The sequence below is a fragment of the Mustela putorius genome, unplaced genomic scaffold (genome assembly GCF_011764305.1).
Source record: "Mustela putorius furo isolate JIRA1106 unplaced genomic scaffold, ASM1176430v1.1 tig00000874_pilon_pilon_pilon, whole genome shotgun sequence".
In the NCBI taxonomy this organism is placed as follows: domain Eukaryota; kingdom Metazoa; phylum Chordata; class Mammalia; order Carnivora; family Mustelidae; genus Mustela; species Mustela putorius.
The window spans coordinates 2,156,032-2,182,134 of NW_025421505.1; the positions used below are offsets into that span (position 1 = coordinate 2,156,032).

The 26,103-nt window shown below is 41.2% G+C and overlaps 1 protein-coding gene across 3 annotated transcripts in view; it reads right to left on the reverse strand.

The window, feature by feature from the left end:
* Positions 1-9,664: 9,664 nt before the first annotated feature.
* The window catches only part of SNAP25 (synaptosome associated protein 25), an 84,162-nt gene continuing 67,723 nt past the window's right edge, over positions 9,665-26,103 (reverse strand). For 2 of the 3 annotated variants that reach the window (XM_004751556.2, XM_004751557.3), the window contains 4 exons: positions 22,998-23,115; positions 19,230-19,355; positions 16,220-16,364; positions 9,665-10,971 (listed from right to left, as the gene is read on the reverse strand). In XM_004751556.2, coding sequence (XP_004751613.1) covers positions 10,903-10,971; positions 16,220-16,364; positions 19,230-19,355; positions 22,998-23,115 — 458 coding nt within the window. In that variant the 3' untranslated portion in view covers positions 9,665-10,902. Of the gene's footprint in view, positions 10,972-16,219; positions 16,365-19,229; positions 19,356-22,997; positions 23,116-23,289; positions 23,408-26,103 lie in introns of all 3 variants that reach the window. The other variant, XM_004751558.2, reaches the window with a different exon arrangement.

Sequence of the window (26,103 nt, forward strand, 5' to 3'; positions counted from 1 at the left end):
TACCAGAGCCACCCAGGAACCCCTGTCTCCTTGATTTTTAATTCCATTTCCAGCCTTGTGACTCTGAACCCCTTCCCGCCTCCTTTTGTCCACAGGACTGTTAATGAGAGCATTCCCTGCAGCCACAACAGCCTCCATATTCAGAGTGGCCAGAGGGAGATGCCTGAGGGGAGAAAAATGATATCATCATTTCCTCCTCCAAACCAATGCCCTTCCCTTCTCTGCCCTTGTGTTTCATGGGGGCTTTTGGTACCAAAAGGGGGTTTTATTAAAGCACAGGGATGAGACCACTGGGCAGAAAAAGCTGTCTCGCAGGGCAGCTTGTGTGAACTTCACCTCTTCCCTTCCGCTGGCTTCTGGTGAAGTTCAGCATATGGGAAACATCAGAAAGGCCAGGGTTGGGAAGGTGGGAGGGAAGGAAACTCTGGTGTTTTATCTCCTGTTTCCTTCTACCACGTTGATGTAAGTTAGCGCCATCTTCACCCGGCAGTCTTCTCTGTGTAATCCAGCCACCCTTTCCAGATTCAGGGAACTGGTCCCTCCCCTCCTATCTTTGGAACTAGGGTTGGGAAGGACCCCTTACTGATGCTAGCCCCAGGGGGCTGCACTCTCCCTCCTCGTTTCCCTAAACCTGCTCACACCTTCATAAATAGTCCCTGTTATTAATAGTCCCTCTAGGATCCTGACTGTTGTGGGAAGACAGTACACCAGAAGAGAGGGATGATCTTGAACCCTGAACTGGAAGGACAGGAACTGCAAATTTGTGCCTGATAATTACAGACTGCCAAGCTGCACTACTCCCAGAAACATTTTTCACATCGGGATGGAATTGTGTGAACTATGCTCCCACTGACAACTGCACTTTTCCCCTTAAAATATAAGGTAAAGTCATGCTGAGAGAGGAGGAGATAAAAGGGTGGTGCAGGAGGGGTTCTTTTAGATCTGAAAGACCCCAGCAGTGAAAGGGAGAGCCTGATGAAGCTGGGGACTATAGCTGGTTGTTTTTACAATCATTTCAAAACTTCTTGTTGTGGTACAACGTATATGCCGTAAAGTGCACACATATCCTATTACATAGTTCTGTGAATTTTTGCAAACTGAACACACTCGTGTAATCAGTACGCATGTCAAGAAACAGGACATTTCCCATGCCCTAGAAACTTCCCTCGTGTCCTGGTTAACTCACTAACCCTTAACCCCACGGTTAAGGTAACCACTATCCTAAACTCCAACACTATTGATTAATTTATCCTGTCCTTAAATTTTATATTCATGGAATCAAATCAAATAATACGCTCTTCGTATTTCGCTTCTTGCATTCTACATTGAATTGGTAAGGTTTACACATGTTATTTCAGCATGTAGTTGTGGTTTCCTCATTTTTTTTTTTTAAGGATTTTATTCATTTATTTGACAGACACAGCGAGAGAGGGGACAGAAGCAGGGGAAGTGGGAGAGAGAGATGCATGCTTCCCTCGGAGCAGGAAGCCCAATGTGGGGCTCAATCCCAGGACCCTGGAATCATAACCTAAGCCAAAGGCAGATGCTTAATGACTGAGCCACCCAGGCACCCCAGTTTCCTCCTGCTTGTTGCTGTATGTACTACATGTATAAGCAACCATAATAGATTTCTTCATTCTATTGGTAATGGGGATTTACCTAAATTTCAGTTTGGGTCTATAATGAATATTTCCACACTGAACATCCTAGTACGTATGTGTCTTTCGGTGAACAAAAATGCACATTTCTGTTAGGTAGATACTTAGAAACAGAACCGTAAGTCTGTACACATTGAGTTTTGTAGATGCTGCCAAATGGTTTTCCAGAATGGTAGTACCAATATACATTGTCACCTGCTGGGCATGAGAGTTCCAATGGGACCATATGTTTTTATTGGTGACAGTCCAAGTAATTGTGTGATTTTTAAGCTGTGTTCCCAAGAGTCCCAGGTACGGGGGTAATCAGGCAGTTTGGGGTTTGTAGTCCAAGGCTGAAAGGTAGAAAATTGAAGCTGCCAACATAAGAGTGGAAACAGTCATGCCCTGGGGCTCTTGCCAATCTTGGAAGCTGAAGTTATTTCTAGAGAGCTTAGAAGAAGGAACTAGAAGTTTAGATGAATTTGAAGGACACAGGGAGAGATGTAAGCCCGTGAGAGAAGAGAGGTGTGAAATATTCTGTTCAAAGAATGAGTTTAGAGAAATGTTGGATGAGTTGAGACTGAAGATGAACAGCTTGAAAGAGAGTAGCCTCAGGCTGGAGGAACTTGTAATCAAGGTCACCTTGATGCCAGCCATGAGAGAAGAGAGGAGGGCCAAGGAACACAGGTAGGATTATTTCGAGATGATGAAAGAGAAGGAGCCTGCAAGTGGCTTGCCCCATGTCCTCCAGTCTTTTCAGTCACTATTTCTATTTAAAAGTTTCCTTTTATATTTCTTTCTTGTTCCCTTTTAACTAGTTGTGTCAATTCCGCCTGCATTTTCTTCTGTTACGACTTTGCTGGAATTGCTCAACCTTATCTTCTTTGGTGTTCCTTTTTCCCTTTCTTTCTCCTCATGCTGAACTTTCTAGCCCTCTGCCTCTGGGTCTTCAGGACTCAAAACGACAACAACAAAAAATGAAAACAAGTCTTCCTTATTACTTTTCTGCTATCATCTGAAACCTTGGCTCTGCCACCAGTATTTAGAACTTTATCTTTTCCATCTATTCTACAGTTGGCCTTAGCTATTTGTCCTCCAACTTATTCTGAAATGGTGGCTTTTAAAGGTTTTCTTTTATTTTTTGTTGTTTTGTTTTGTATTTTATTTTTTATCATTGGAAGGTCTTTCAAACAAAATCTCGGTTGAAACCCTATATAGGGAGCAGGAGAATGTGGAACTGTTGTAATGTTGTGAATGATGCTCCCTAGGGTTGAGCAGTATGCAATCTGTACAACTGTATGCAGTGCATGTAAGACATTTCTTTCTTTTCTTTTCTTTTTTTTTTTTTAAAAGATTTTATTTATTTATTTTTCAGACAGAGATCACAAATAGGCAGAGAGACAGGCAGAGAGAGAGAGAGGAGGAAGCAGGCTCCCTATGGAACGGAATGCCCAATATGGGGCTCGATTCCAGGATCCTGGAATCGTGACCCGAGCCGAAGGCAGAGGCTTTAACCTACTGTTTGGGAACCAGTTTTATGCAGACTTCAACCAGCTTCATACAAGTGTGAACTGATGGTGCCTTACCTCAGCCCCACTTCTCACTTCTGCCATAGAACTTCTTTTTCCTTGAGAAGATCCCCTTGACATATGTGTGCACAACCCAGAAACACAGGGCTGTTCCATGACTGAGCTTGACCAAAGGGAGATGAAAGTGGCTGGGTAAATCTCCCTTTTTTGCCCCCTGGAAAATTGTCCTGATGTGCATTTCTCAAGATTTATCAGTTGCTTCACAGGAATTAATCACCCAGGTGCCTAATTCATGCATTGGCTAATTCATGCATTCTTGCATTAGCTCTCCCTCCTTCGGCACTTCCCTCTCCTGCCACTCATTCCTGCTCCCTGAAATCACACTCTCAAATTAACTCCTTTGACTTCTTCCTCTGTCTGAGGCTTTGTTTTCTGAGGAACCAGCTGGTAACACCTCCTAACTCAACCTGCTGGGGGAGGAGAAAAGTACTTCCAAGGCACTCTGGTGATTCTTCTTCGTTTGAAATGAGTGTTCTGGAAGAAAGTTATATTGAGACAGTTAGTAGGGATATCTTGACTGAAGAACTGCTCATTATTCTTGGAGCTGGACACATTATTTATATTTAGGTGCATACATGAAAGTTCAGCAGGCAGAAATGGAAATGGGCCATTGTCATGGTCAGATCAATAGGTGTGGAAAACAAAGTAGATTTATAGTGGGAAGGTATAAAAGCTCTAGTCCCTTAGAGAATCTGCTTGGCCTAGATTGGAATTTTGCCTTTAATAACAGATGAGAATAAGGGTTTAGGTCTCTAGGGTTTTCTATCTGCACAGCCTCTGAAAGTTTAAAAACACACACCATTAGCACTTGCCTCATCTTTCCTAAACTGGCGGTTGTCACAGTTCCTTTAAAGAAGTAAGACAGTGCCTCGGAAGACAGCAGTCACCTCCCACACCCCCACTCCCCCAGACACCCAGGATACATCTTGTGTATACTTAAGCTGTCTCTGACACACATAATTTCTTTTTCATCCCTGAGTAATCAGTCTTCTTTATCCTCTTAGCAAAGAGAATGGTGTATTTTTGTACAGAAAAGATTGGGAGGAAAGGAAAATAAAAGAAAGCCCTTTCCCCCAAGAAATACCAGTATAAATTCCCACAAGGTAGCAACAAATAAAAGATGGCAAGGAAAAGCCACAGAAGCTTCTCGAATGAGGGTGTTTGTCAAGTTCTGGTTGAGGATCCAGTTCTATTTTGAACATTTTGAAATTGTTTTTTTCAAATTCTGTTGTTTAGGGGTTAATGACGGTACTGAAACCCTACTGCTGTGAATAGGAGGGATTAGTTTCTCTATTTCAGGATTAAGGTCAGTCTTATCATCCACAGGCTGCCACATCCTGTCAGCAATCCTCAATCCTACGATCATTCTGCTCACAGTTCTCAAATCCTCCCTTGGGCTGCTGGCCTTGCAGGGCCCTAGACTTTTTCTTTTGAATATTACTAAACGGGAAGATTATTGGCATGAGTCCACTCTAAGACACATGGGGGGCTCACCCTAACCTTTCATTTCCATGAGATTCTTCTTCTTCTTTTTTTAAAATATTTATTTATTTATTTCAGAGAGAGAGAGAGAGAGAAAGAGAGCACACAAGCAGGAGGGGTAGAGGGAAAGGGAGAATCTCCAGCAGACTCTGCACTGAGAGCAGAGACCGATGTGGTGCTCGATCTCATGACCCTGAGATCATGACCTGAAAGGAAACCAAAAGTCTGATGCTTAACTGACAGCCCCACTCAGATGCCCCATTTCCATGAGATTCTAAAGACACAGAGGAGAGTAGAACTTCACAGGCCTCTTTGAGGTAGCGGTTGATTGACCGTGAAGATAGCCATATTATTCACCCTTCTCTTTGCACTAGGACTTTGAAGATTTCCCCAATAAGAAGTGGAGTATATTTCCCTATATCTTGAATTTGAACTGGTCCTGTCACCAGCTTTGGCCGACAGACTGTGGTAGAAGCAATAACCATTTCCACTCTTTCTGACTTTGTCATGAGAAAAAGTCCCAGCTGACCTCCTGGAGAACATGATACTACACCATCTGCCAACTTCCAGAGGCTGAGCTGCCCAGGTGACCTGTAGTTGACCGTAGTCATGTGCAGAACCCAGCCAAGACCAGAAGAACTCCCAGCCAAACCTAGCTCAAAATGCCAAACTGCAGAACTGCAAACTAAATAAATATTTATTTTAAGTCATCATGTTTTGGGGGCAGTCAGTTACAAAGCAGCAGAAAACTACTACGGAGGGGTCCACCATATTTTATGGATCCTTTGTCCAGTTTGCCTTATTATCATTAATGGTATTGGCAGCCATGAAAACAATACATAATATGAGGAGTACAACTGTAGCGTGTACAGCTCATTTGGGAATAATTCCCATTTTGGACATGAGCAATTGCAAAATCAGTATTAATGTTCTTGACTTTAATGACCTACTAGATGTCAGAAAGACTGGTTGAACTTCAGTTGTGAAAAATTTAAAGCACATTTATCTACAGCAGCATCTTGGGGGAGACACTCAGAAGCTGGCATGTATCATAATGAGAATATATTGCCTGAGGTAGGGCTTCCCCAGGAGCAGACCCGAGACAAGGATTTCAGGGGAAGTAGTTTATTTGAGAAGAGATTCCAGGAAACATAGGTGGTGAGGTGGGAAAGAGAGAAGAAAAGACAGCCAATAAATAGTGATAAGTACCAGGCAAGGTATCACGTGAAGAACTGGAGATTGATTCTGCTGGGGAACTCTGGTAGATAGGGTAGAACACACAGCTCAAGGCTACCCCAATCTGGGGCGAAGGAAACTGGGCATCCATCTACTCACCAATCCCCATCCACCCTTGGTTAAAGACTGCTTCCCAGGGCATTAAAACTTTAGTGGTTCTGATGTTCTCTGCCCCAAGACAGAGAATTTGCTGTGTTCTTCACTGCAAACAACCTTTTGTGAGTAGAGGTAAGTGCTCAAGGGGATATGGGCAAGGCACAAGCAGTGTCTAGTAGAAGGACGATGGGCCACATTTTTCTGAATTGCTTGTGGAGAGAGGATCATGAACTTAAGACAGGAAGTCCGCTGAACAGAGTGGTCTTGAAGCTGTGTTATGGCAAGCAGCTGCAGGAACTAAGGATGGTGAGATGGTGGGTGGGAAACATCAGTTAGGGCTCCCCACCTGGGATTGGGACTCCTGAGTAGATACCTGGAGCTTTGGCAACTCATCCTGGAAGTAGCTGTGGGCTTTGGAGTTCATTGACTTGTTAATGGTTTACTTTTCTTTAGTTTCCTTGTTTCCCAAAGTCTCCTACATTCTAGGAGATAGATTTGAGTTTCAAATCCTAGACGGACAACTTGAGATATATGACTAACTTGCTTGAAGGTAAACTCATATGTCAATGACTGTATGAAGAGCACCCAGAGCAAGGACCTTAAAGTCAACAATTTCTCCTCTCCTAAGAGAAATTAACTTGATGTTCATCCCTTGCACAGTTTGCTACATCCTCTGGTTTGCGTCCTTCCTCTCTGAGCCAAGGATTTTGCAAGTTTCTTCCAGACAGTGTGGGAAATAGTTAAAACTGGTGTTGACTGAGTTGCAGAGGAGGAACTCCAGGATTATTAAATGACAAGGTATAGTCTTTATATTTGTTTTCTCACTCCCAACCCCTGCCTCTCAAATGAGTTCACTCTGGACATATTGCTCTGGTTACTCCAAACCTTGAAGAATTCTCTACTTAAACTTCACTTATCTGTGAGGTCTTCCCCAATCATTCCATCTTAAAATAACACCCTGTACACCTTCTGCCCTCTTTTTACTCTTCACTGCTTACATTTCTGTGTGACACGTACCATCTGATACACTTCATACTTGATTTGTTGGTTTATCTATCTCCCTTAGCTTGAATATAAATTCAATGAATGCTTGAGAATTTTCCCTGTTCCTTCTGCTGCCTCTTCCCCTCCCACTGCCCTGTGTACTCCCACATACTCAGAACAGGATCTGGCCTAAAATATCAATAAATATTACATGAATGAATGAAGGAATGAATCAAAGGTGTTCGCTATGACTTTTGACTAAGAAATCCAGCTTATTTGTCTTTGCTGCTCTTTGTGAAACCAAATAACTCCTGAAGTTCCCTGGCTGGTTGAATTGAGAGAGGCACAATCCTGGATTTCTCTTCCAAGATTCCCTATAGCTTTGAAAGTACACATCTGGTTTGAGTCACATCTACACCACTTACTAGCTGAAAGATCTTGTTCAAATAAACTATTAACTTCTTCTTCCACACAATGGGCTAATAATCCCCACTTTGCAACATTTTTAGGAGTGTTTAATTAAGTTGACATAAATAAGGCACTTAACACAGTACCTGGGATGTAGTAGATGATCACCAAGTATGAATCTTCCTTTTCTCTTAATTTCAAGGGCAGTCATCAATTGGCTGCCCAATCAGTGACACAAAGATTGGTAAAGTTGATCAAAGGAGAGGATGAGGGAGGATGTGAAAGAAGGAAAACAAATTAGAAATGGGAGAGGCTCCATCCTAGGCTGCTCCTAGGATCTGGGACCACCTTTTACCTTTCGGTTGTTTGTAGAAGGGCCATGGATGAGGAGGGCAGAAGATTTAGCCTTTCCCTAATATGTTTCTAATGTACTTCCTGAGTTGGTTCCTACCCAGAGCAGATTCATTCCCAGGGAGTATGTCCTCTTTTAGCCAAAAGGAACTGACTGCATAAGAGTTGAGGCTAGACAAACACAATTATTCAAGGAAATGGTTTTCAGAATGGATTATGTGATGGGCCTTAAAGCAAAATGCTTATATCTCAACTTTCATGTATCCAGTAGGGGGTTTTAATTACTCATACAATGTGGGAAGACACCTGAGAGGAGAAGAAATTTAGGACAGGATTTTCTAATATGACTCATACATTGATCCCTTAGCAGCTCTGACATATGTAAAGAATACTTATCTACTTTATCTTCTAGCAGTCTCTCTATGACTTTAATTTTCAACAAGAGATGTATTGTTATAGTCGTTCCTCAGAATAACTTCCCTGAGCATCTGGTTATGTCTAGAACTTCTTCTGAGGCTTGAGAAGAGGGTGAGGAACTACAAACAGTTATTGAGAGTGATGAGTTTGTCATCACTGTTTCCACTAACTTTTCTAGCAACCCCCCAGAACTGCTTTCAGGGGTGAAATTATCTGGTGGCCGATCAAGGCAACCAGAACAAATTCATCTGTATCACTATTATGGGGTAAAAGAGGGAGGCAGAGGAGGAGATGGAGGTGAGGGAGATGAAGGTGGTGATGGTGAAGGTGGTGGAGAAGGTGGAGGTGAGGGCATTGGTGGTGGTGGCAGGTGATGAGGCGATGCTGGTGACTGGGAAGATGGCAGTGATAAAGATGAAGATGCTGAAGATATTAGGTAAGATGAGGTAGAGGAAGTAGGGATGGTAATTGAGGTAATTGAGGTAGTAGTGGCAGTGGTGTTGGTAGGGCTGGTACAGGTACTGGTGGAGATGATGGCAGGGGAAATAGTGACAGAGGCAGTGATGGAAAAAATGGTGATGTCAAAAGAATTGAAAACATGCCTGTACAAAAATTTGCACATGAATGTTCACAGCAGCGTAACTCATAATAGCTAAAGAGTGGAAACCATCCAATGTCCATCAATGGATGAATAGATAAATAAAATATGGCATCCACACCATGGACATTATTTTGCCATAAAAGGGAATGAAGCTCTGTTACACGCTACAACATGGATGGCCCTTGAAAACAGGCTAAGTAAAAGAAGCCAGACACAAATCCATCACATACTGTATAATTCCATTTATATGAAATGCTCAAGAAGACAAATCTATAGACAGACATAAATCAGTGGTTGCCTATTGCTGGAGGAAGTGGGATGGGAGTGGTTGCTAATTGGTATGGGGTTTCTTTTGGGGGTATTAGAAATATTCTAAAATTTGATCACACAACTCTGCCAGTATACTAACAACCATTTAAGTGGGTGAATTATATGGTACATCAATAAAGCTGTCAAACAAGTGGGGGCAGCAGTGGTATGGTTGTGAAGGGTTCACTTTTGGTGCTGGGATTGGATTTTGGAGAGAGGAAGGAAGAGTTGATCGATACCTGATAAACCTAAATCTTTGTAGGGTCAAGCCTGAGTACCACAGATTTTTTTCCATAGCTGTTTTCTTCTATCTTCTGGAAAACTATATTTTCTCCCATAGCCAACACTGAATCCACACACAGCTATTTCTGAATGAAGCCAAGTGTCACCTGCCATTGGACTTGTGTCTAAGAGACATCTTTTGTTTTTTCCACACAGTGTTCTTAGCACACAGAACTGGCTTCTCAGGAGCAATGGGAGGGAGTGGCCAGACTTCCTCTTTTCACGTGAATGCGAAATCAGACGGAGTCCATGAAGAAATTAAAGCAGACATCTGGGGTCTATAATTTTTAATAATTTTAAACTAGCTACAAAATGTCAATCACTTCACAAACCGACAGAGGAGACAGGAGGAATTTAATATTACATGCTGTAATGATATTTATCTCACAGTTTATCTATATTTCATTCATTTATATTATTTTTTTTAAAGATTTCTTTATCAGCTACTAAATATCTCAGCAATTTGGTGTGCATAGCTCTAGATTAAGCAACAGAGAATTGTACTGATAACAAACCACAGGGGGAAATGGTGATTAGTAAGAGTCAGCCTTATAAAATTTACATCTCCACACGGTTTCACAGCAAGATTGCTTTCTCTGAAACATAGCCTTCAAAAGCAGCAAACAAACCCTATATTACATTCATTTGACATAGTTCAGCCAAACGTCTACTTTGCTGGAAATGATTAAATGGTAAGTGTGTCAAATCCATCTTTTTTTTAAAATTCTTTTTTTTAAAAAAAGGATGATCATGATTAGTAAGTCTATATATTGACAGAAAGAAAGTGACACTACTTCAGTTTTGCTGGTAGAACTTAATCTTGACAGTGTCTCAATACTGAGCATGCTTTGTTGTTGTTTTGTTGTTTCTGTTGTTGTTGTTGTTGTGTGTGTGTGTTTTCTCATCAGTATGCTACTGTCATGGAAAGATTTTGTTTAAGTAGGAATCTAAAAATCTATTTAGTTCTCATGCATAAATGCATAAATCACATCACTTTTAGTGCAATGCCTGTAATGTAATTCCACATTGTCTAATCATGAAATCATAAAGACAGATGACAGCCATGAGGAACCAATGACAGCAAATTTTGGGAGTTTCAGAGCCTGACACCCAAAGAAAGGACAGTGGCAGTAGCTCTGTGGAATGTCACAGTTTTACAAGAAAAATACTGTGTATTGAAAGAATCAACAGCACATTGAGCATTCCTAAATTGTTGTCATTCAGCAAATACCACTGAGGAGAGAAAAGGAAAAATGAAACCCAAGACATCTTATGTAGGGAGTTAGAGCCACCAAATGACTATTATATATAACTTTTGGAAAGAAAGAGACTCAGAAAGAACAAAAGACACATAATAGTTTGGGGAAGCTGATAATGACACAAGACAACATTCACAATGGGGGTGAACTGATGTGTGTATGTGTGCAGACCTACTAGGTAATACGATGAGAAAAGCCTGAAGGTGCTATCTTGCCCAACAGCATTTGGAAGAGAATACAGGTGGACACATTTAACCACTCCCCAGCATCTTTGTTGCACGTTGGTTGGCCTCATCAATTCTGGTTTTGTTGGAATCAGCCTAGAAAAAAGGGAAGAAAACAGAACTCAGGTTACCTTTGGACATTCTGTTCTTCCTTCTGGGTCTGTTCAAATGCCCCCTTCTTGAGTGAAGGTATCTTTAAACTTCTGCCAGAATTGACACTCTCTTCTTCTGTGATCCCAGAAACATTGCTTGTGGTTCTATTTGGACATGGTCCTACATCTCAGTACTCATGACTGTTTCACCCTACCAGAGAGCACCCTTTTGAGGACAGGGTTATATCATTTATCCTTCTGTCCTGGAATGACACCCAGTGATGTCTCTGGAAGGCATTCACATCTGTGGATTGAGTTGAATTACCACCATTTATGCAGTTGGGTTTGAGTCAGTGTCACGTTGGGTCATTTACATAACATCTTGGGGCCTTGGCTTGCTTTTCTCGTGGCTGGGACAAAAAAGAATCCTGCTAACAAGCACAAATATCTATTATATCCCATTCATTCAACCTTGACATCAAGATTGATATTAACTATGCGGTGTATATTATTATTAATTCCTTTGTCCAAATGAGGAAACCAGGCAGCATGGAGTCAGAGTCCACCTAGTAATCACAATGTTAATTATTATAGTATTGATGTCTGCTGTGAAAATGAAATGAGTCTGTACAAATAATGTGCTTGGAATATTTTTTTGCAAAGATTAAGTGCTCAATATATTTTAAGTTGCAATTACTGTTATTGAGTGAAAACTCGACTTTTTTTCAGGATGTTTAATAATTTTAAGCTCCATTTCTAAAGACTCACTCCCATGAGTTTGAGAATTGGCCTATTTGTTTACTTACTTACTTGCTTGCTTATTTAGTTTTAAGGAGGCTCCATAACGAACTGGGGGCTTGAACTCACAAATCCAAGATCAAGAGCCACATGCCCTACTGACAGAGCCAGCCAGGTGCCACTTACCATTTGCACTTTTACCATAATTTTGTGCCTTGACTGATCTCACTCTTTCAGTCACCTTTTTCTGTATATGCAGCGTGAAACCCAGAGCTGCTACCAGGATAGACTTTCAAACCCCAGAAAATGAACTATTCCCAACACCACTGAGAAAGGTATGAGTGAGCAAGCAGAGACAAAGATGAAGTTTCTGTGTATGCTGTTGTTTTTGTCTTATCAAGACTTGTAATGGTGTCTGCCCCTCTCTAGCCTGGAAAGAGGAACACGAAGCTGAGAGCCAGGACAGGGAAACTGAACTGCTTTTTTATCCACCTGCATTTGTTAATGATTACTGATTTTGCATTTACTAGGGTGCTTGGTGCTTTCCAATCTCCACCAAGCTGGATATACTTTATTTAGTTTAATTGTGAATTCCCAGCACATTTAGAATTATCTATATTCAACTATAAATTTGCCAAGTTAAAATAGAAATATTGCTATATTATTCATTATTCTGAATTATCTGGCAATGGTTTCCTACCATCTGTTTGGATAATCAAAAGTTGACTTTCAAAACAAGTTAAGATAGAGCATAATTTTCCTTGATTGTTTTGATCTATGGATTCATATTTTGGACTCTAGGTTCCTGATTTGGAAAATAAGTATTCTCTCCAATTTTATGTGGTTCTTAAATCTTCCCTCTTTAGCTATAAAGTCTATCAGAAATAAGGATACTTTGGTGCAAAGGAAAATTCTAGGCTCAGACCAATGTGAAATGTTTCTGCAGATTTAATTATGCTATTTTTCCAGGCTGAATACTAAGGAAAGTTCAAATGGGAAGAAATCATTAATTTAAAAATGGATGGCACATCTAGAAATGAGAATTCTAGAAACTTTTGCATTAAGAATACACTGGTGAGCATTCACCTGGTGGCGGAAGGGGATATTTTGAAGCAGAGCATGAGATTATTCTCTGGACATCGTCAAAGGATCTAAAACAGACCTATGTCCACTGAAGATCTGTGATTTCCACCTAAATTTTCTCTGAAGCATATAAAAATTCAAGCCCATATACCTTATGCAATAGGTACTACATCTTTATTATGTAACAGAAATCGCATCTTTTAGGAAAGAATCCTGAGGTAAGCTCCTTTTAGATGTCTCCCTGGTATTTGGAGAATGCCTCTGTGTTCATTCTTTTTATAAGCTTTAGGACTGTATTTATGGAATATACCCCACCCCAGTTTCCATATTTCTATTTGGAGAATCTTAAGCTCATTGGCGTACCCAAGATATGCCACATGATTTGCCCTTGTGAGAAAGCAAGGATGATCCCCACAGAGCCACTGAGAGAGTTAGAAGGAGATCATTAGCCCATCCTTCTGAACACTCTGGAAATCTCAACTTCAGACCATGGCAGTTAGCTTTTAGGCCCCTGCTCAGAATTCCAGAAGTGGCTGCTTGTTACCCTATATAGTAGCCCCATTCTTATCTGAGGTTTGAATTGTTCCCTTATTATCTTTCAGATGAAGAAATCAGGTCATGAAGCTGGTAAGCAGGAGGAAATGCCACTGGAACTGAAGACCTTAGTTTTCAGACGCTAGGTTTCCTCATTGATAGAATTCAAAGGAAGGCTAAATCTTCAGCCTCACTGTATTTCAACATGTGTGTGGCATCTACCACTGACAAGTTTAAAATTGAAGTTTGAACATGACTACTTCCTGAACAACATAAAGCAGCTAATACAACTTTCCCCATTTTAGTTTTCTGAAATTATACCATTTCAACCTTAGAAGACTGTACATATATACACCTTAAAGCAGAAAGCAAGACTTTTAAATAGACAAAGTAATTTCTGGACAGTCCATGGGGATGTATTAAAAATTACATTGTTTTGGACTTACAAAACTTTACTATCAATCCAAGTGATGAGAGAGGACGATGATTGATGAGGTAGGTTGAAGATTATTGTCAGGGGCCATGAGAAAATATGGGAGAAACATCAGAACATTTGCTTTGTTTGGTTTTTTTTTTTAATTTTTTAGTCATTTATTTTAGAGAGAGAGAGACAGACAGAGAGAGAGAGAGAGACAGAGATGATGGCCTGAGCTGAAACCAAGAGTTGGATACTCAACAGACTGAGCCACCCAGGTGCCCCAAGATTCTTTTTATTCTTAGACTGTAAGCCTAATTTACTGTTAGAGATGTAAGAGAAGTTTTATCACTGTTTCCTATTATCACAAGTGAGAACCTACATGAGAAGTTCGAAATCTATTAAAAACTGGGCAGCTCATAGGACATGTATCATTTGTGCCAATGCTGGGTTGAACCTGACTCTATCCAATGATGTTCAGATTCTGATTTTGGAGCTACGACAAAGACTAGTTATTCAAAGGCAACTAGACCCCCCTCTCTCACTTCTTAAACAATTCAGCACTTAAAGAATGACACAAACCATAATGGCTATTTCCAAACCACTTGCCTGACTTCCAATTACACATCATAGCTGCATACGTTTTTGCCCTTGTCATAAATTGGGCCCCTCTAAAAGCTCTCTTCCCCAGAGAAGAGAAGTAGAAGTGTGAAGTGGCAGAATTAAGATGCCACTTGCCTTTCCAGGAACACTTTTTTATGCTGAAAGTCCTACTCTATCAATAAAGATTTGACCCCTCTCTCTTAGTAAAATTACTCCTTCTGGAACTCTAATTGAGTTAGAGGTACATTATCTTTCTACATCTGTGAGTAAATTGGGTTCATTGACAGAAAGTGAGTACTTCTTGTTTTTTCAGATCATTTTCCTGATGGAAGATGGTTCTCCCATTGTTTCTTAGCTCATTTTTCTGGGCCGTAATGGGTTAGGTCAGCTTGTGTTGGCTCCAGCCCTTTTTGAAACTCTCAATACTGTCCTACAATCTATTGATTTGTGCAGCTTTAAAAGCTTTAGCATATCAAAGGCTCTTAACAATGATAAGTGTGTCATGACTTGTAAAAGTAAGCAAAGCACAAGCTTTTTGCCAGCAAACACTGACATTTGTGTAACTCCGTATCGATCAGGCAAAATATTATGCGATCAGGTATTTTTAATAGGGAGCACATAGAACACAATAGGGCAAAGCGTTTCCTTTATGTTTGCTCTTTCTGTTTTCAACTCAGGGGAGCATTCTTGGGTACCAAGAAACCCAATGTTTGCCCTTAGGATTCAAAGCATCCTTCTCTGCTTACTAAAGTGGAATGAATTGTTAAAAAAGAAACTCAGGGTTTTAGGCTCTAAACTTCAGTATCTCCCAGGGCATAAACTCATACAATGTAAGATTAGCCAACTAGAATTGATTATAGATGCATAATTGCCAATAAAGCTATAATGTATCTATTTCTTCCTGTTGGCATTTTGACATCTTAGATTATAAGCAATATTTAGGACTCTACTGATTGGGGAGGTGGCAGAATACAAGATCATAGCAAGTATGTCAGATTTGTATAATGTGGAATATTGGGTTTTGGTGTCCCAGATCTTTTTATAAAGGCTATCCAGTGTTTCTTTCGGTTCCCTTCCAGTCTCAAGCCCCTAAACCCACCCCTTCCCATTCTGTCCTCTTCACTTTTCCTTGTGCCTCTTGTTGACACCAGGGGGTTTTGTCTTCGAGCCACATCTGGTGTCCTTGTGTGAACTCAACTTCATCAGACTACGCTTTCTATTTTGAGATCTGGACATGTGAACTGTTGAACTGGAAATGGAATCTGGGCCTTTTTGAACTATCATTAAAGCGCTGGCATTTATAAAATCAAAGCTTATATTCATCTTCTGGTTAAACTAAAATAAGTATTCTTTCCCTTATTTCCTGATTCTATTCCTACATCATCTCTTGACAAGTTCCTAACTGATCTTCAAGACTGGATTTGATTTTTTTTGGAGATTTTTCCATTGCTTAACTCTTGAAATCTTTCCTCCTCTAACCCTACTTAGCATTTTATGTGTGGCTCTCTTGGCAAATTATCTTTCGTGTGGTAGTAAATTCAGCTGGAGGCTCACTGCCTCCTGTAGGCTGTGAGTTTCTTAGCAGTGGGGATGAGGTCTTTCTCATCTTCATCATCTCATGTCCTTTGGAGCCTAGCACAAGTCCCGAAACAGAGGTGCCTCTGAAGAAAACCTGCTAGATTAAATTCTACCTTCTTACGTACTTATATGTTGTGAATTTTTGTCTAAAAAAATAAAGGGGGTAAAAAAAAAAAATAAGGGGGAAATTTTCACCTATCAGGATGCCTGAATCCCATGTCACAGTTTGAGGGACTTACTATGCTGTTTATTTCAGAAGAAGTAAGAAACAATGGAAGCTTACTGACTGCCACAAGCTTACCTTCTCCATGATCCTGTCGATCTGGCGATTCTGTGTATCGATCTCATTGCCCATGTCCAGGGCCATGTGACGGAGATTTCCAATGATACCGCTCACCTGCTCCAGATTCTCATCCATTTCATTTTCTCGGGCATCATTTGTTACCCTGGTAGTTAAAATGCAATTTTTTAGCAGATAGAAAATGTGAAAAAATTAAAATACTATGGACCCAAAGCTCAGGGAAACTCTAGAGACTCATAGGTATCAATCCCATGCACCTCTGTTCAAAATGAGTACATTTTGGCTTTTATACATTAGAAAATAATTTTTATTTATTTAATCATTTATTTAGTAGGCTCCAACACAGTACTTGAAGTCATGACCCTAACATCAAGACCTGAACTGAGATCAAGTCAAACCCTTAACTGACTGAGCCAACCAGGTGCCCCTAGAATATAATTTTAATATCTATCTATCTATCCATTTATTTATTTATTTTTGGTAGGCAGTGAAGCAAAATTTACTGAGAGATAGCAAAATAATAGTACAGAGTTCCCAGGGAGGAATGGGACCTGAAGGGGTTTGCCCTTGGAAAAGAATTTTTAAATATCATTTCTGAACCCTTGCCTTTCTATTTTTAAAGAAGGTGGATTAAATAGATTAATTTATCTATTTCTCTCACTTGCACCAGCGTGTCATTTTCTCTCTGTGATCATATGTTTATCCCAATTTTCATTTTTTAAGAAAAAAATTATTTTAGTTGAGAGGATTGGGTCAGAGAATGAAGATGGGACTACTTAGAAACTGTATTTTTCTTTCTGAAATGTCAACCAAAGTCTCCAAGAGTTAAATTGAGAATCAAAGAAAAGGCTTCCTGTGTTAAGTCAGAGAATTTCTCTGCTCATTTTCTTTCCCATTTGAGACCAAAATCGCTGGGAAGAGTAAGGATAATTACAGTCTGCCCCTTAATCCTGCTTGCTCCCAAGAAACCCAAATGGAGCTATCTATTCAAGATGATTTCTACTTGCTCCAATTTCATTGCAGTGGGGGTGGGTTGGTGGCATTGCGAATAGGTGATTTTGTAGGGAAAAAAATGTGACGAAAGATTATTTTTCCAGTTTGGCAAGGAAGGGGTGGGCTCTCGAAGTGCCTTACCACCTTGCCATTTTTTTCACAGCTCAGCTTAAAAGTTAAGAAGGTAGTGACTCTTTATTGCAAATAGTAAGTATTCATTCTAGGATGTTCTGGCTAAGTATGTTTCCCACTGCAGATGGTGATAGGCTAAAAATGTTCAGAGGGGTTAAATCCCATCCCCCATGGTAACTCCCAGTGTAGACTGGCCCACAAAGGGTTTAAAGCAGCCTAAACCAGGAGAAATTAAACGGGAACTTCCTAGCTTGCTTACCTGCAAAAGAAGCTTATTTAAATGACTATCAACAGCTAAGGCATACTTCTGGTTCCATGATTCTCAATGCTGATTATATATTAGAATCACCTGAGAAGCTTAAAGAGCCCAGATGCTTGGGTCTCACTTTTTTTTTTTTTTTAAGATTTTATTTTTTATTTACGAGAGGGAGAGAGAGAGAGCCAAGCGAGCAAGTGAGTGGGAGGAGGAACAGAGGGAGAGGGAGAAGCAGACTCCCCACTGAGCAGGGAGCCCAATGCAGGATTGTGGGGCACGCCAGGACCCCTGGATCCCAGGATTATGACCTGAGCCAAAGGCAGACATTTAATTGACCAAGCCACCCAGGTGCCCCTCAGTACTGATGTTTTTTAAAAACAGCCTCAGGTCATTCTAATGTGCATCCAGGATTGAGAACCCTTGGTCTAGTTTCCCTGGGAGCAGATAGAAACAAGAATAGAATTGTCATCTGTGAGGCTTTATGTAGCTATCTGGACTTAATACCTAAGTGACCATGATCTGTTACTTGAATCTGGCTTATTGGCTAGTAACATCAGCTACAATGACCCAGGCATAGATAGATATACATCTCTGTACTACTCAAGCCACTAGGCACCCTAATCACTGCTGAGCCATAGTAGTGGCCTCGAAAAAAAGAGGTTTTTTACATTTTCTTTTCTTTTTAACAGGAATATTTGTCATTATTTCCTCTGTTTTCCAGTTTCCCGAAAGCTGATTTTTAGATAGGCAGATTTGTGTAATTTGAGATTTTTAAATAGGTCCTTAAGTTGGGTTTTGCTTCCAGGTCCCACAGGAAATCAGAAGTCAGGGATGCTTGTTATTCTCTATTTGTCTTTGCAGGTCCATTCTCTGACCTGTTTTGCTCTCTGCCAAGAGATGCTGACCTCTCTCAACTGCATCACTCAGATTCTCTTGATGCTCAGGCTTCTAGTAGGCTTTGGCAGATGTCCAGTGACATATTGGAGGGCAAGAGGAAAGAGGAATGGGGGCATTTATTTCCCTTTCTCATTTCCTGCTATTTTGCAACAGCTGCATTTCTCTGTAGTGGTAACTACTGTTCGGTTCTGATAACAGAAACTTCAAGAGTTTTCCTGCTATTGCTAGTCCACAAATGCTTTACCATCACTTGTTATCAACCTGGCCCACACCTCTGTAAACAATGTCTTTAATAAATTCTGTTCAATTCCATCTGTGGAACGAGACACCTGTTTACTGCCACATCGATGCCGGTCACGGTCATGTGACTCCCTTTGTCTGATGAAACTGCCAAACCCGACAAGGCTTGATAAGTGCTTGTACGTTGGAGCCTGCCCCTTTGGAATGCTGCCACCAACATGGGAGAAGCCAGGGTTCTGCTGGAGGAACCACACGGGGGAGAGTGGAGGCGCCCTGCCCTAGAGACGAGTGCCTGAGACCATCTAGTGCCATCGTGCATCCACCTGCATGAAATGAGGGAGCCCAGGAGGGGCTCGTGGCAGAACTGCCCATCCAACATACACATTCATAAGTGACCAGTAAAATGGTTGTTGCTCTAAGAACCACCCAGCTAGGGGTGATTTGTTACTTAACCATGGACAACGGCTATAGAGCTGGCTGCATGCGGCTCACCTCCGAATGAAGCCACCACTGATGGCCATCTGCTCCCGTTCATCCACCACACGAGCAGGCTGGCTGGCCACCACGCCGTCCTGATTGTTGCCCCAGGCTTTTTTGTAAGCATCACTTGATTTAAGCCTATGCAAAAAAGAGGGTGAGTGACAAGGCAAGGGAGTGGAGCATCAAGCTCACAACAATGGTCACCTCTTCAAGCGAAGAACCGAACCAAGCAAATGGGTTTTAATTCGAGGCATCAGAGAATACCGATATATCATGATCTGGACCCAAACAGTTGGCCACCACCATGCCTCAGCTACTTAGCATTTCATTTCCAATCGAGCCAATTGCAATTGTCAAGACTGCAACCTTTGCCCAAAGGTTGTTCTTGTTTTGGTCTGTTTTTGCAGTTTAGTTGGATTTAAGACAAGGATTAAGGTAGCTGGAGGACATTCAGTTCTATTTCAGTGACATGGTTATATTTTGAGACACAAAACACACAGAAAAACATACTGGCAGACAGACACATAACAAGACTGCCAAGTAGAGTGTGTACATCACACCACAGCAACACACTGTTACCAAGAAAAACATACTCGACCAAGTTTTGACACACCATCATGCAAAGATTCCCTGTTTTAATTCTTCCCCTAACGCATGTCTGGAACTAACTCTTCCAACTCTGCATGAAGGACATAAAGGGTTGGCGGTTGGCCAAGGGTGGTGGTCTTTGAGTTGCCTCGAGAATGATTTGAATTAGATAATATATCGGTACTTCCAAACAGTTACCATACATCTAGTTGATGTACAAACCTTTGTCCACAGAGACAAAAAGTAAAAGAGGCATAGTGAAATGAATGCAGGAAAATAGAAGAGAGAACAAGCCATCTAGCACCAGAAAAGGAAATCCCTCTACGTCTTCTTCATGCACCAGCTACAGGCATGAGTAGAAAGTGAAGCATTCTCATTTAAGCCAAACTACTCCAGAAGTTGGCCATTCTCGAGAAAGGCACTAGCAGGACAGTAATAGCCTTCATGTGGGTTTGAAACGCAGTTCAATAGCTTCTTTGTCAGGCTGGGGGACGGGGTGGGAGCGTTTACCAACTCCTATTTCAAGCTATCCTGGGATGTGGCAGGGGAGAGTGGTCTGGAACTGCTGTGGTCTCCACGGGCCATATTTCACTGAGCTGCCTTGGAGACAAACTTAAAATCCAGGCATACCTGTTGTGCCCAATAGAAACATGTGCAGCATATTTTGGTGGGTGTGTTGTAATTTAAGGCAATCAAAGATGTTTTTAGGTTCTTTGCATAGTAGAAACCACATGCTTTTCAGTCCAAAAACAAGAGAGCTTCCTGTGGTCCCATTTTCCTATTTTCTCTTATAAGACACCAGAATTTATGCCCCTCCCTTTTTTTTTCTTACACTGGAGTATCACAGCCATCTATTATAAACTGGCTCTTAATACTAATATTTGCAGATTGGGGACCAAGTAACCCTGGAATAAGCCGGAAAATTTTTACAAATGGAATTTCAGCAACTCCCACAATCTAGTGTATTATGCCATAGCCCTTGGAGCTGTCAGAAGTGTCTCTGCTAAAGAGCCACAGGGCCACTCTGTGGGACAGGATCCAAAAACTAATTTAATAGAGCTTAGAGTCTGGCTTTGTTTTCTTTCCGACTCCCCATTCCCTCCCTTCTCACATTACAAGAAGTTATATGGACCTCGTGAGGTTTTCTGCTATGTAAGATATCTGGTATACCATCTTTGGCAAAGTCAAGGGGGTGGGAAAGTTTGCGTTTCTGAAAGAAGGCGAATCACTGCACCCACAATGCTGCACATAGACTCACAGAACTGCCGTACATCTACCATAGTCCTTTGAAACATGCCGAGACAGGGCGAAGCCCTCACAGAGTCTGGGGCACCACCAGCCACTGCATTGTGACACATGGTTTTTAAAGCATTATTTACACACAATAGGGAACACTTCACTCAAGCTTTGAAGCTCAGTTAGGGTCTCTTGTGCCAACTACTATGTGGAATGCATAGGGGCCATGATTTCATCTGAACTTTAGAATTCATCCTGGGGCGGGGCCTGCCTCCATGCTTTCTCACACAGTAGATGAATGGGGAAATCGTGTCTGTGGGAATTCATCACAAGACAGGTGGAAATCTCACCTGGGGGGCAAGAGGCCACGGAAAAGGATATACAGTTAAGTCTTGACTAACTGGAATGCGTAGCCATGAGTCATTTTGGTGAATGGCACGACTTTCTTAATTAACAGTGGGCCATGGAAGAAAATTAGGTTTCAGGGGTGATTGTTGAACATCTGTTAGATTCTCAAGACACTTTCTTGCCTTAGAGTCTTAGGGTAGTGAACATGACCGAATTTTTCCTTGATTATGGTTTCACTTGGTGTGCCCGATGGCCTTTCCTCTGAGGATCAACCCTTATTGTTTGGTCCCCGTAGGTGTGGAAGTTACAGGATGTAGACTGCGCGATAGAAAGTGAACTGCCTAGATTGCCCTTCAAGAGAAACCATTTTAAGTTCCCGACATGATCCCCCAGCCATTTGTTCAACTGTCTCTTTTTACTAACAGTGGAAGGAAGCAAACGTATAAATACATTTGAGAGTTCCAGTCAGCTGGATTCCAGTTAATCAGGCTTTACTGTAGATCATTCTTTTAAAACAGTTTTAAATTTATTTGTACATCGAGCCCCTCCCCCTCCTAAACAGGAAGTGGGATATTTTAAATCAGCCTCAAAGTTTAAAGGATGTGAACGGTCGTATAATCAGCTAGAAATGACATCAGTTGCTGTTCTAAAAGCTAGGATCAGGAGAGCTTTTAGGAAAAAGGCTTCTGTTCAAAGGGAAGTGGGAGGGGTGAGGGAGGCTGGGTAACGGGTTTAATTTTCCAAATGCATGTTGGACAATCCACTCATGCATTTTTTTTTTCCACTGCTAGTCAAATAAGACTATCTTCCAGAACCCTCATTTTCAGGTTCCTTCTGTTGTAAACCTTTATAACCACATGTCACATTTCTGCTACATTCCAAAAAAGCGTTGCAGAACCTTGAGAACAGTTGAATGTTTTGTGATGTTCGTGCATGCAAAATCTACACATTTCAACATTTTGGTCAGTGTACAGGTAGATCTTCCAAGAGGAAGAATTTCAGAGGGATGGGTCCAATTTGAGTAAGGCCTGAGCACCTCTTGCTGAAGTGCTCGCAGCCTCTGTGCTGGGTGCAGTTGGGGCATCTACAGTCTAATCGCTGGGCAGATTTGGCAACTGGTGGGGCAATCTCTGTCATACTCTCTGTCTTAAGGATGCTTGCTTAGGCCAAATTACCTGTCTCTTTTGCTTCTGGAAAAATCCAATCTTGAACATAGGTGTTTCTCAACTTCCAAACTTACCCCCACAATCTTTTCTAGCTCTGCAATTTTGGCTTTTGGGGTGGTAGGAAAACAAAATTTCCTGGGTGCCTCTTTCTTGAGGCTCATCTCTGTCTCAAGGTACACTTTCTGGAAAATGTTGAAACGTTTGTCAATAAAAGTTGCTGACAGTGAAGCTTTCACTGTAGTATGCCTGATTTTTAATGCATCAACAGTAACTCCCACTAATATCATCTATGCTATGAGATGAATGCATTGGATACGGTATTGATCTGTTGTTCTGCATGCCACATACTCATCCTGCCTTTGTGCTTGGCAGGAATGAGCTTGTCAAGGCTTGGAGATGGGCCTTGGGAAACCAAAGCTTCAGGCAGGCAGGCAGCACCTACTTGTTACAGGGACACACACAAAGCCCGCAGAATTTTCCTAGGTCCGTCAAATTCTTTTCTGCTTCTTTCATGTCCTTATTGATTTGGTCCATCCCTTCCTCAATGCGTTCCAGTTGTTCTGATTAAACACAAGTATTTTATCCCCACAGAATGAAGCAGATGGAAAAGGACAAAGAAAAAAAAGACAAAACTTCAGACATTCACTTTGACATTAAAAAAGAAAAAAATCAAAAGAAAGAAGAAAAGAAAGAAAACTGGACGCCACAGATTAGAGCTGGTACCCAGTACCTACTTGTTACAAGGACATATGAAAAGGCCACAGCATTTCCCTAAATCTTTTAAATTTTTCTCGGCCTCCTTCATGTCTTGGTTGATATGGTTCATGCCTTCTTCGACACGATCGAGTTGTTCTGGTTAGGACAAAGGGATGACAGTGTGGAATGAATTTTTTGGGGGTTTCCAACAGAACATGAGAAATGACTATGTGGAGCAGAATTTGAAAGAGAAAGATTTTACAATGCATGGTCCCAGAGGATGCATTGCTGGAACCTGCTGCCGCCCTACCAGGCACAGGTGGAAGGAAATGAACAAAAACAATGCTTGAAATAGTTTGTAATTCAGACATGATGGGATGGGGTACGTGGGCCTGTTGGATTCTGAGTGTCCAGGAGAGAAACACAACCTATTCACTTATTCAGACACCAGCGAAACCCAAGAGAAAGAAAAACATGGTGTTAGTGTTTTAGGAAGTCAAGATGTCATGTTACTAGAGAAGGTACCTGCTTCAACTTTAAATATCTCTGTCTTTTGGTTTTAAGTATCCTCCACCAGGTAAGGGTAGTAAATAGAGTCAATCTTCTTTGGGGAAAATAACAACAATTAAGGTGATAATTAGCAATGGGTACCAGATCTTTTTTTTTTTTTCCCCTAGCTGTGGGCTGTTCCCTAGCCCAGAGACAGTTCTTGGTTTTGAATCCTTAACTCATAGACACTGCTTAAAAAAAAAAAAAAAACCAGAAAAAAAAAAGGCAACGTCAGCAGAGTCATGTTACAAGCACTGGGACATTTAAATTCCTCTCTTCATCCTATGATTTACTTGTTATGAAAGTTCTGGAAGGCATTTCACTTCTCTGCTCTCTGATTTCCCAGGCTCTACAGTGGAGGAGGGGGGCGTGTTAGATTCCAACCCCAGGCAGACAGCAGGGAGAACAAACACATGGGTGTCTGGAGGAGGGGTGACAGGCTGGAACACAGAACAGTTACCGAGTCATCTCTTCCAGCAAAGAGTGCATCTGAGACGTAGATCGATAGCCATAAAACCAGCTCATGCTTCTACGTTGCCATGGTTACGTTCACTAACTTGATTAATTTTTCAAAAGTTATGGCACCACATTGAGTAAATTACAAGTTCAATGAAGGGGTTTTTAGAATAGCTTTTAAGACCCTTAAAGGAAAGCAGCAATGTGATGTGTTGGCTGTCAAGTTACAGAACCTAATTACACTTCCATCCCTCTTTTCATCTACATTTCTATGCACACCTGCCTGTGCCTCTGGGAATAAAGTCTTGATTGGAATAAAACTGATAAATCTATTTCCAGTCTAAGGGCAGACATAATCACTTAGAAGAATTTCACATTAAATTGTCCAGTGGAAATTATCATTACAAACTAAGATAGGTTCCTTATTGACCCAAACTGGGGAGACTGTCCATTTGGAAAACAAGAGCCCACTGTGTTTCTCTCTAAGGGGGCTAAAGAATAGAATCCAGTTTAGAGAATCTGCTACCAGTGCTGTGCCCTTCAAATAAATGATGAAGGCAAGATTTAAGTGTCTCTCCAGCATTGGATAGCTGGGGAGAAAAACGGTGTTGTGCCAGTGAACTTCTGCTGGGTAAGCATAGGTCTAGTAATGTCTTTAAGAAAATCTTTAAAAGGACAAAATAAAATAAAATAGAAAGGATGGCAAGTCTTTACATTCCAGAAGATTTTGTGTCTTTATGAAGACTTCTTTCCAGTTCCCTTTAAAGAATGTAATAAATTAGCCTGCAGATAAAATTAACTATTGACTAGGGGGACTGATAGAGAGAGAAGGAGCTCAACATCGTCAAAAGGAAGAACCATGTTAAGTACAGACCGAAATCCCAATGGAATAATTGCTAATAGCTTCCTGGAGTGCTGGGTGGAGATGGGATTGATGGAGCATCTGGAGTCAGGGAAAACATGCTGCACTCCACTAATGACCGCTAAAATACACAGAATATGGCATGGGGGTACATATTCAGGCCTTTGTCCTTTCTGGGGAATTTTTCTGACAACATTTCAGGAGCACCACCTACTGTAGGCCCAGGGATTAGGAGGTAATAAAAATAAAATAAAAAATGTAAATTGATCCACACGTGCTGTGTTTCTGAACCAGTGAATTCAAATTAAAATATAAAAACAAACAAGTTGGCTGCAGTCGGAATTTCTGTGAGCTGGGTTCTATCACAGGTTGACAGACTATTAGGCAAAGGTCATAGCTAAGAAAGGGGTGCTGAAGCTCTTTCAGAAAACAATTTTATAGCTACCAATATTGGTTGAATTTATCACTTCAACACAATTATGAGCCAAGCCCTTAATATAAAAACTATTGTGGTGCCATTTTGTCATTGGTATTCTCACTAGTCATCTTTAGAGGATACCGTGTTAGGTTTGTGGGTGTTTGGTACATGGAGACTTCATGGCTTTTCAATGGAATTCTGTGAGGACATCGCTCAGGAAATGCTTGAAAATAACCAATATCTTCATTCCATCCTGGTGTGACCAGCAGCATCTCACCGGTTGATGCAATGTACTGCCCATAGTTGACTGCTTCTTACCTCTCTAGGGTGGTTTCTGGCTGTTTTCTGTCTATTCTTGGAGACTCAGGAGGACAATAATATTTTGAGTTAGGAGAGGCATTCCAGTATGATGATGGCACTATATGTTGAGGCAAGAGATTGTACTTTCTTTTGCCGTGTTTGGATGACTAGTTATTTATGAGAGATCCACCAATGTGAGGATAGTGAGGGATCTAAGTTTAGACATTTTTTTTCCTACTAATCTTACTTAAGGAAGACAACATGAGG